Source organism: Diadema antillarum, unplaced genomic scaffold, assembly GCF_040938485.1.
Source record: "Diadema antillarum isolate AM-2024a unplaced genomic scaffold, OU_Dant_1.0 seq00000454_RagTag, whole genome shotgun sequence".
NCBI classification, from domain to species: Eukaryota; Metazoa; Echinodermata; class Echinoidea; order Diadematoida; family Diadematidae; genus Diadema; species Diadema antillarum.
The window spans coordinates 1113728-1125775 of record NW_027271426.1 but is presented as its reverse complement, the minus strand read 5'-3'; the positions used below and the strand labels follow the sequence as shown (position 1 = coordinate 1125775).

General features: G+C 38.2%; 1 protein-coding gene across 1 annotated transcript in view; it reads right to left on the bottom strand.

Annotated features, from left to right (window-relative positions):
- The window catches only part of LOC139732877 (acyl-CoA dehydrogenase family member 10-like), a 67298-nt gene extending 55463 nt beyond the window's left edge, over window positions 1-11835 (bottom strand). Inside the window, exons 1-2 of the mRNA XM_071643715.1 lie at window positions 11598-11835; window positions 4357-4505 (exon numbers count right to left, since the gene is read on the bottom strand). Coding sequence (XP_071499816.1) covers window positions 4357-4505; window positions 11598-11811 — 363 coding nt within the window. The 5' untranslated portion in view covers window positions 11812-11835. The remainder of the gene's footprint in view (window positions 1-4356; window positions 4506-11597) is intronic.
- Window positions 11836-12048: the final 213 nt, after the last annotated feature.

Genomic DNA, 12048 nt, shown 5'->3' with positions numbered 1-12048 from the left:
CTTGCTCAAAGTTACATCAGATATAACAGATTTTTGTTAATCTATTATGCTTACAATTCATTTGTAAATTGCATCGAGATGCAACATTAATTCCCATTTGTCTTATGATTGCTCCACTAACCAATACCCCAAATTGTACAAATTACAACCTTAAGCATTAAAAAAAAAATCAAGTTGGCTCTAAAAGGGATTTAAAGTTATCCATAGCTGATATCTGAACGATATAATATAAGGCTTAGAACTTATCAAAAAAAAAATATATAATTTCCATGATTATTAGCCACATCTGGTTTGTTTAGCTTGCCAATCAAGATTTTCTTTGGATAGCAATTGTGTTTAGCCTATTAGATAACAACCAATTCAAGCAAGGTCATGTAAGGTTATTTACAAGACCATACTCTCTTTATGCTCCCTCAGCTTACTCAAGTCACACAAAAAAATTTTGCTGTCATTGGTGTAGAAATATATTTGTATTTCGTGATTTTTTTGTCGTTACTCACGTTACACCCTTGTTACTCACGTTACATTGTTACTCACGTTACAATTTTTGAACCTCTCTCATTATAATACAACTGCATGTACACAACTCTTTCACCATTTTTCATATTAGGTAGAGGCAGTATGAAGAGAATTTCCATTGGCACTTTTTAAATCCAAGGGAATATTAAGATATGAAACTATTTGAGTATTTTCGTTACTCACTTTACATTAGTTTTAGCAGTTTGGCAGTATGCATTCTACCAATTCATGGGGATACGGATCATTTTTTCCTCACTGACAACTAGTAACTGATACCCAATACATCATAAAAATCAACAAATCAAATCCATACCATTCTTTTATATTCTATGGATTCAACTTAATCATTCAAGTACATTTCCAATGTAATTCTCAATGAAAATGTAATTTGACTTTAAAGTGTAATATCTGCCATTCTGGAGGTATATTAGTGTAAAAAATGGCTGTTCCACATGCCCAGACGTATACTGAACAAAATAAAATAGGTGGCAAGTTTCAACGTAACAATTTATTTTTTCACCCCATGACACCAATCTCATGGAATTGCCCTTGACTAGGTTGACCTGCTTCACTTGTTTTGAGTCCTCATTTGTTTGTTGTTGTTGGTTTTGTGATGCACAGTCACAAATGATCTTGAGGCAGTGATCCCCCCCCCCCCAACTGTTCCATCTTCCATCATAATGAACTGAAAATTTCCCTATCAAGTATTGAATATCTTTACCTTCATACTCAGTGCGTTTAATAGTGCGAAGGACAGTCAACTAATAAATTAAGTAGCTGAAATCTTAATAGTACTTCACATTGCTGGCAATTCCTCCCCCCCCCCCCCACACCCGAGTGCACTGCATTTCCTGTCAGAAAGTCCATGAACAGTATGACCTTTTGCGCAAGAAGGCCTTTACACGAAGATGTCAATCTTGACAAAAAAATAACAATCCTTCCACACCAAGGAAGCATGGTCTATATCATACAGCAGCATGACCTTTATAGATCCCAAAAGCTTTGCAATACGTGATGACGAAGGTGACAGAGTTCCTATAATAAGAATGGAGGTGCTACCAAGGTCTATTGTGAACAAGACAATGTATTTTGATATAGAAAGCGAAGGTTTTCCTCAACTTGACCGGTGCACATCAGCTCTTTCGAGTGTTTTATAATTTGGTTGTTTTTTCACACATCCGTTTTGATATTGTACTTCTCAACAAACCGGTTACTACTAGCGCTGCCACACTCACTCACATCTAGCAAACTCGAGCAATTCTGGAACATTGTCTGACAAATTGCAGACGCGGTCATGTCTGCGGTCTTAAATCAGGGAACCATAAGCGGCATGCAATTTTTACATTTTTTACAAAATTCTAAGCAAACAAAGAGAGCACTACAGTCACATCCAATGCAACATGACAAAATGTGCCTTTACGGGGAAATTTTTCGGCAAATTTAACACATTTATTGTGGGGGAAAAACAGTCAGCCCTAATTTAAAGAATAAAATTAAGAACACTTTGCATTATTCAAAGGGAAACATGATTCTCATATATATGCCTGCAGAACTTTCAATTTTTGCTCCAAAATGTACACATGCAATGTAAATGCATAAGAAATGTGTGAAATAATGTTATGCTACCATGATTTCAGTATAGGTAATGGCAAAAATGCAAAACGGAAGTCGAAAACGTTCCCCAGAATTACTACAGTCTCAGAGCACACCTAACCACTGTTGATACTTAATTCTTTTTAATTGATTATTGATAATCGGCAAATCGGGCAACAGCAGTATCCACTGATCTTTCCACCCTATTAAAGTGAAAAACCTGCAGCATGTTGGAAAATATGATTACTATTTAAGGCACGATCAATCATCACTTAATGGTCTACCTTCCAATGGCTGAACAGGGAAAGCACTACATTCGTATAACAATTTTACACTTTAGATCTCAAAATACTGTACTCCAAAACAACTCATTATCGTGGCACATCACATCAGCCAAACAAGATTCTTGGTAGACTCCTTCGAGGTATTGCAAGTGAATTTTGAGCCCTTCTGAAAACTCTTCTTTTCTTTTTTTGCCTTCGATGTCTTACAAAGGTATGCTGTGGCAATTTTCATCCATCATTGTCATTTATCAGAAGGAAGTTTCCCAAGAGAGGAGTTTTTCACCCACAAAGCAAGTAACTCTATTACTGGTGTCACTGGCTACGGATCTTAAAGGCAAAATCACATCTCGAAGCCTACAAGAGAAACCAACATTCATCTTTATATGATGCTACTGGCATTAAAAACAACAACAACAACAAAAATCCTGTAAATGAACTCTACACGAGTGCATCTCATCTTCAGTTCCAGATTCCTGAAAATTCCTCCTTTCACCATTCCTCTTTGGCTGTTCGACGTGTATGTTATCCTTTATTTTCTCTCTCTCTCTTTTTTTAAAGGCACTAGGAAGCAATCGTGCCATTCACTACCTTCCTGCTCAACAGTTTGTTGAGGTCACCTACACATACTATACAATGAATTTCAGTATTCTGCTCGACTTCTTGGCAACACCTTTCATAATGCTATTTTTCAGAGTATGTACAAGCCAACTGTAGTGCGACAGTATATTATGCCATCCGTACATAGTTTGTAAAGATTGTATTTCTTTCATGGTGAAAGTGACTGAGTTTGCCGCTCACAACCAACAGTGACAGAATGAGAAATAAGTATACAATTGTAATTAATTCCTTCTCCGAGAGAAAAGTTATCACTTTCAAATAATAAAGGGACATCATACATCAGGCCTGTCTTTCGTCAGACCAAAGTTTTTCAAAACAGCGCACTATTTTGTGGTTAGGAAATTAGCCAGATGTCAAATTGACCTGCTATTTATGCGATGAAGACACAAACAGGAGCTATTTGATCAGGAAAATTTCCTCCAAAATATCAGTCCAGTACGGTGAAATAGCACACCACTTTGTGAATTAGCATGTGATTTGGGTTGCATCTCCATCAGCCCCAAATTTTTTTGATCCCATCAAACTGGAGAAACCACTTTCGAAACCAGACGCTGAGCTGGTAGCCAGATAATGATGCAAAGTATGCATGCTGATGCGTAAAATTCAGTCTAATTTCCCAAGTGGGCTAATTTCCCAAGCGGACTGATACTCCTGGACCAGAAAATTAACCACTTACAAAATAATTGTCAATTTGTGGCCAATGAAAACACACACATTGGCTGTATTTACAAACCACAGTAGCCCACTACTTTCAGCTTCGGTGTGATAAAGCCACGCCTATTGCGGTTACGTTACAGGTGACAATATTTTGTGAGATATGAACACCAGGGTATATTATACATTGTACTGTGTGTACACATTATGTACTCTATGGACACTACTTCTTGCGAAAATTCAACTCAATGTAAAAATACATGTTCATGAATACTCACACACAAACACACTTAAACACACACACACACACACACACTATAATGGGCATGACATAGGGCCTACTTGATGCATATATATGCCAAACGAAGAGAAAATCTTAAAAACAAAATGGAGGAAAGAAATGCATTTTGTTGGTTCTCTGTGGCCAATTCTTAAAGGCACTGCACTTGCTAATTGATATTTCATAATCAGGACATACATGTAGTTGCTTCTGGACAATAATACATACATTAAGAGTTCATTTAGGGTGGAGATCTAAAAGGACAGTTGTTGCAGTTTTTTTTTTTTAAAGGGGGGAAGGGTTCTATTTACAATTGTAACACATCCTCCAATAGCCTTTATATCAGCCCCTATCAACATCGATTCGATCTTAATAGGGTCTGAGCACGCACATCCACACGTGACTCACCAGCTCTTTGCCCTCCTTGCTGAAAGCCGCCCCAAACGTTTCCGCCGTGAGGCGCCCTCGCTCAAGCTGTCTGAAAGAGCCGGCGCTTCCTGCCGCCACGATGATGTCCTTCACTGCCCCGTTGGGAATTCCTTTCATCGCCTCGTACTCTGGACAAACACAAATGGACGGAATCAACGTCAGTCTCGTGCTGTCATTTCCATCTTTAACAAACAGAACCAAAGCCACTGCTGGAAGAGCTGTTAGATTTATATTCATTATGTCAAACAATGACAGCCAGTCCATTTAGATTTGAAACTGTCTATCTGTTTTGCTAAAAATACCATGCAAAATGATTTAAAAACATGACGTTCTTCAGTTCCTATTGACCAGCTCAAGGCTTTTTATCTATGATGAAAATTTTTCATTTAATCTAATGATTTTTTTTCTCTCTTGTATCGGTCATACTTGGGTCTATTCACATCATCCAATATCTTTCAACCGACCACGTTTGCAAACAAATTAACATTGGCACATAGTGTGCATTATAGAAGCAATGCATTATAAATTTACCTTGCACTACAGCAAAACATTATGGGGTATGAATATAATCTCATTTCTTGCCTTGGTTGAATTTTCATGCGTTCATAAATTGACTGACAAAAAGGCCGGTCATTACTGCTTTTGACTGATCAGCACAATGGTCAGTTTGTCTGCTAATCAGTGTAGGCAACAGATATCATTAAACGAAAAGAAAAACAAATGGCGAAGCAACAAATCATGAAAAAAATTATTTCAACAGATTTGCACACATATTAGGGTTTAATTAGGAAACACACTTTAAATCTAAGTCTATAGCACTGCTTGTTCCTACCACAAAGGAACGCACAACCCATGCACAGTGTTCTATGCATCAGAATGTACATTATTTTATAGTGAATAGATAGTGCAAACGATATCTTGTGCATTGAATCAGTCTTTTGCTGAAGTGTTTTAGAGCTCTTTCTGACAAAAGAAGAATCCAGCTTGTAGTCATCTCCATGAATCATGATTGTAATCCTGATTTCAGTTAACAAATGATCAGATGCTCGTATGTAAAGAATGAAGCTCTTTCAGATGACAGAGCAGCCGGCAAGTATCTGGAGGTCTCGGGTTCGAATCCCGATGGAATCCCATTTTCTTCGCTCATTTTTCCACCAAGAATCTCTCTCGTAATCATGTTTATTAATCATGCCTGCAATCATGATCTGAGTTTTAGCAGTACACGTACATGTACATGTCGTACAACATGCTTCCTGACCTGTTCATCAAAATTGCAAAGCTTGCGAAAGCCAGTGCAGCACAGGGAGATTAAATTACATTTTGCATAGCCTCTGGACTGAAGTAAAAGTTGGGTTGAGCTACAATTGTATGCTCCCCTTCCTGTCATGTTCTGGAGATCAGACGGGAAGTGCACACTGCAAATTGAGACCTCGATTTGAAAATCTAGAGTCTACACTCATGATTACAATAATTTGCTTTCAGATGCAAGAAATATCTCAATATCAAAGTCATGATAACAAGAGAGATTCTTTTACCATCTGAAAGGGGGGGCAGTTTCCTTGGTGCTATATATCTGGAATAATCAGTAAACGTTTGGGCTTATCCACCACTGGGAATGCATCTTGGAAATTTCTGTTTGAATTAAATATTGGAGATTGGGGGGGGGGGACTTCATATCTTCATGAGATAACTATGATGAATGTGGAAACAATTACCTGATCTACAATATTGCACTTGGTCAAGTGATCCGAATTGACCTAAAGAAAATATACTGTAAAACGAGGAATGTTTGCATGAATTTAATTTCGCAAATTTCGTGAGCGCCCAGATTCGCGAAATGTGACCCGCTACAACAAAATGGTCCTAAAGTCGCGCACGGTCAAAGCCGTGAAAATCGAGTTTGAAGTCAGAGCATCAAAATTGGTCAAAACTTACCATTTTCTGAATTTGACATACAATTAGAGTCTGACATGTCTTCTATTGTCTGTCGAAATTTTGAAGCAAAATGATGAAAGGAAAGACCAAAAAATAGCGTTGTTCTGGGCCATGTTTTTTGGCGTTTCAACGAAGCAGAAACTGGTTCAAACATTTGGATTGAGCGCCACAGATAGGCTCCGCCCCTAACAACGACCAGAGTGATCTCATTGGTCAGTTTGCTGCTTGCCGCTAACCGAAGCGTGAAGCTCGCACACTGCCCAGTCGACTGGTGCGTGCTGGCGGGGTGCGCTATGCCCAGCCGCTTCTCCTGGCATCCTGGTCACTGATTGGTCGGTGAGGAGACCGCCGACGCTGTGTTTGAATAAGCATTTCGGGGGTTGCTAGGGCTTACCTTCTGTTGTCCGGAGGTGAATACTGACGGCGTGTCCCTTGATCGTGATTGCGTCGCAAGGAGAACTTTTAGGCCGCTTTTCTCGAAACAGTGATTTCCCAGACGTCTCGACATGCTCTCTTTTAAACATCGATATCTCCACAGCCGATTATTTTTATAAGATGTGTTACATATCATTTTAAAGCAGAAAGATTAGGGAATTGTGTCATGCAATTTTCAAATAATCGACCTCACCCGACTTTAGGATCATTTTGTTGTAGCGGGTCACAAATTAAAATGCACGCGAAAGATCTTGTCTACACTATATATGCATTGAATGCCAGTGGCAGTTCACAAAAATTTCATGCCGCAAAAAAGGCCGTCGGCTCCAATTCGCGAAAAATTCATGCCGCGAATATATCATGTTTTACAGTACCGATATTCAAAAGTATTACAATTCATGACAGTGTAATTATGCAGTCCATCTCTATGTAATAAAGAAAATATCTAAAGATTGTTGTTTGCATGGCGGCATCACACACCAAAAACGTGCTCAAATTTCCACACACACTGTAGCAAAATATTCTGCACTTACAGCAAATGTCACTTAAGCTAGGTAATCAACTCTTTAAATGCAAATCCTCAAAATCCCAAATTGTTTGGTAAACTTAAGGATATCTGTCAGAAGCTGACTTCCTCAAAGGATAACATGCTTTTAGCAAGCAAGCTCGTAAAACTGGGTTGATGGGCAATTACCTAGAAGCGATGGGGATCGGTCATAAATACAAACTAGAAATGTCGCTATGGCGACTGATGCCTCCGCCATAATGCATAATTCTCCCAATAGGCGTATAGTACAATGTCTTCACAATGTGTGATCCATGACAGTTTCACATAACTGGTAAAATACTGAAATGACAGGTTTGTCAGAAATGTCTTGAACTGGGTTTGCTTTAATTTTCTAAGAGTGAAGGTACATATTTGGGGAATTGAGAATTTTTACTTGAATTCTGACAGACCTTTTTATAAGTTTATGCATTGAGTAATTTCCAAGGTATGAAGAAAGAGTGTAATAACGGTACAAAATGGATTTTTTTTTTTTTTTTTTTTGGGGGGGGGGGGGGATTGAAACCTGGCCTTTGACCCTTAACCTTTGACCTTTGACCTTCTGGCTGGAAAACTCCCAGAGAATCTCCATTAGGTAATGCATATATTAAGTTTTGAAACTAATAATGCAAGCATTGCATTACTAGTATAAGAGGATGAGGGAAATAGTAAAATTTTGAGGAGTTGACCTTGACCCCTGACTATTGACCCATGACCCCTAAATTCCCTAGATAATCTCTGCCAGTCAGTACATAAGTATGTACCAAGTTCCACGAAGATACATCAATTGAACCATTTGCGAGAAAAGTGATATTGCAACATTTTCACCTAACCTTTGACCTTATGACATGAAACTCTCTCTGGAGAATCTTTACGCAGTATAGTAGTACATGTCCACACCAAGTTTCAAGAAAATACCTTTGGGCATTGCATAGATATGGGGGAAATTGCACCATTTGTAGCATTTGACCTTGACCTTTTGACCTTTAACCTCTTGCCAATGTCACAAAAATCTACTCAACTAATTGTCCCATCATAAATCATCCTTGGATCAAGTTTGGTGAAAGCTGTTTCATCCAGTGTTGAGTTATCACGTAAACAGATAAATTTTAGGATTTGACCTTGATCTTTGACCTTTGACCTCTGTCCGATTTCACTGAAAAACTAATCAACTAATTGTCCCATCATACATCATCCTCCAACAAAGTTTGGTGAAATTTGCTCTATCCAGTCTTGAGTTATCGCGTAAACGGATACAATTTCATGATTTGACCTTGACCTTTGACCTTTAGCCGATTTCACCCAAAATCTAGTCAAATAATTGCCCTATCATACTTCATACTTGGACCAAGTTTGGTAAAATTCCAGTAAATATTACTCAAGTTATCGCGTAAACGAAAGCGGACGGACGGACAGACGGACTGACAACCCGAAAACATAATGCCTCCGGCCCCACTTCGTGGCGGAGGCATAAAAATTCCTGCCTTGAAGATCAAAAGCATCTTGACACAACTTATTGCTGAATGTGAAAAAACAAGAATATTGGCACCCCAAGGTGTGCTAGTAAATCTAAATGACTCACTTCCTGAGAGGGGAGTGTGTATTACTGTAAAACATGATATATTCGCGGCACAAAATCTTCGTAAATTGGAGTTAACAGCATTTTTGTGGCATGAAATTATTGCGAATTGCCACTGGCGTTCAATGCATATAGTGTAGACCAGAAATTTTGTGTGCATTTCAATTTCGCGAATCTTGGCGCTCACGAGATTCGCGAAATTAAATGCACGCGGACATTCCTGGTTTTACAGCACACTGGTTCTGATACCAGGTAGCATGAACATGGCAGGTGAGAGAAAAATTGGCAATGCAATTTTTCTCTCTTTTTTTTTTTCAAATTAAGGAATCAACTGGCAGGCAACATCTCACAGACCCTATAAAGTTTAAAAATTAAACCGAAATTACTGATGGAGAGTCATTAAAGGACAAGTCCACCTTCATATGTGAATTGAGTGAAGGCAACAATATTAGTAGAATACATCAGTGAAAGTTTGGGGAAAATTGGACAATCCGTTCAAAAGTTATGAATTTTTATAGTATCTGTGCAGTCACTGCTGGAAGAGAAGACTACTACAGTGTATGATGTCACATGCATACAACGATATAAGGAAAATAAAAAGAGAATTTCACTAAACTTTATTTTTTGAAAAAAGTGCACATTTTTTTAGTTGTTATGACGTATGTTAAGGGTAATATTATCCCCCCCCCCCCCGCCTTCTGAAAGAGAGAAGTCGAGTGTTTTTTTGTTATGCGAGAAAAATGAAAACATGTTGCATTTTCTTTATTCTTTCTCTATAACGTTGTACACATGTGACATCACAAGCTATAGTAATCTTCTCATCCAGCCGTGACTGAGCAGAAACTTCAAAAATTCACAACTTTTGAACGGATTGTCCGATTTTCCTTAAACTCTCACTGATGTGTTCTACAAATATTTCTGCTTTCACTCAACCCACAAGTCTGTGAAGGTGAACTTGTCCTTTAACACATTTGGGAAGTACATTTTTGTTTTGTTTTGTTTTTTTGTTTTGTTTTGTTCATACAGTGATAACAGTGGAGGTAGGGGGAATATTATTTACCTGATAGTACCATCATACTGTATAATATATTATATATCTCATCACCAATAAGCCTTCAGGGAATATACACTGTATGTACTTGTACTTGTACTTCACATAAAACATATTGTGTAATTCTCTTCATAATTTTTCTACATTGTTTCAGTACTTTGCCATCATGGACCAGAGACTCCAACTCTCCCACTATCAACGGGAGATCTCCCGCCGAAAACCCATTTTTTGCAAAATCTCCCGTTCTCCCGCTTGAGATTTAATTTCTCCCGCCCTGGCTCTGTGTCTCCCGTTGGAAAGGATTTCTTACTTATTTGCTATTGTATGTTGAAAAAATAAGTCTTAGATAGCACCAGGGAGCATGTAGAACCCTAAGAACTTCGCGCTTCGCACACATCAACTTGGAATCTCCCGTTTGCTAGGGGTTTCAGGCAGGAGAATCTCCAGATCAGAAGGTGCTTTGGGTTGGAGTCTCTGCATGTACTATTGAAGCCTTCTCATACAGTGATGACGCATTTAACATGGATTTAGTGAAAAAGATGAAAATTCATAACTTCTTATTCTACCTACATGTACGGTCTCCATTTATCGAAAAAGGCAGGGGAATTTCATCACCCTCATATCTCAGTAATAAATCCTGGGAATCTGTACTTTTATTTTCTTTTAAGGGAAAATGTCTTTGCATTTTCTCTCTACTGTTCCACTGCTATTGTCACAAATTGTTTTTAATAAGTTCTCTTTGCCAGTGATGACGCACATGAATCTAGTACCGGTACTTAAAATACGAAAATTCTCAACCTTTGAATGGTTAAAATCCAATTTCCTTCAAACTTCACTGATGTGTTTTCCTGTTATTGCTGCACTCGCTGAAGCCGCATGTATAATTTCAGGATAAGTTCCCCTTTAAAAGTTGTGGCTTATCCTTGGCAAGTACAATGTAGTCAAGATTGGTGGATTTCATCAAAATGTAAATGAAGGGCATTATTCTAATGGCATATAAAGTGAATGCATGAGAAACCAAGGTATCCCCATCAACAGTGGATTTATTTATACAGTTGTACACGCAAATTGCTCTAGTTTGAAATGATAACACAGAGATGTATTCATCATAAAATAAAATGCAGGAAATATTCACTGATACAGGAATAATCACTTTGCAGAGGAGGAGTTGCAGTTATTATACATTGACAAAAAATGATGTAATCGATGGTAATGGTGTTGATAATACTGTATAAGCTGCCATTTTTGCATACAAATAGTTTCACGAATGAGGAGGTAGCGCTAAGCAGACATTTTCGCAAGATGCTGTTAATTTGTGAACTGACACCGGGGCTATTGTAAGTGCACTTACTACAGTAGTTATCCTAGCACATGGCAACATTTTCGCGTGTTATTAAATTCACAGTTCGACAATGGTTCGCATAATTTATGAAAATTAAACCCTTGCGAAAACTCAGCTTTTACAGTAGTAGTGATGATAATAATAGAATGATAATTATAATAAAAATGATAATGATAGTGATAGTGCTAATGATAATAATAATAATAATAATAATAATAATAATATTAATAATAATAATAATAATAATAATAATAATTAATAACAACAACAAATGACATAGAAAGTGCACTATATGCCATCACATTATAAGTTTGTCAGTAAGCCTGAACTTTACCTGCAAAGATGGGATACGGTTTGGCCACTAGGACTCCACCAAGGTCGAAGATGACTGCCTTTGTCTTCTGTTGCCATGATGACAGACTCAGCTCCCGGCACTGGCCACGTGATTGGTCCCTTGCTTCACGTTTGGTCAGTCTGCACCACGGATACGCCCACTGCCACTGGGTTCTCCTGCATCCAGGGTTAGCCGCTAGCCTCAGGAGATGCATGGCCGACAGCTCCACTGGACGATTACAGACTGTAATGAATGTGGAACTGACCTTTAATCATAGAAACCATAATTTCTCATTTATATTGCGATTTTTGACACCCTGATTAATAATTGACCGATGAATTCCCATCGGCACTGATGGCAGTGTCAGCTATTTCACTGAAGTGTTCCCAAGACTGTAGGTTGATCTAACTGATGCTGTGGAAGTGACTACTGTAAACCTAGAAATTTTCGC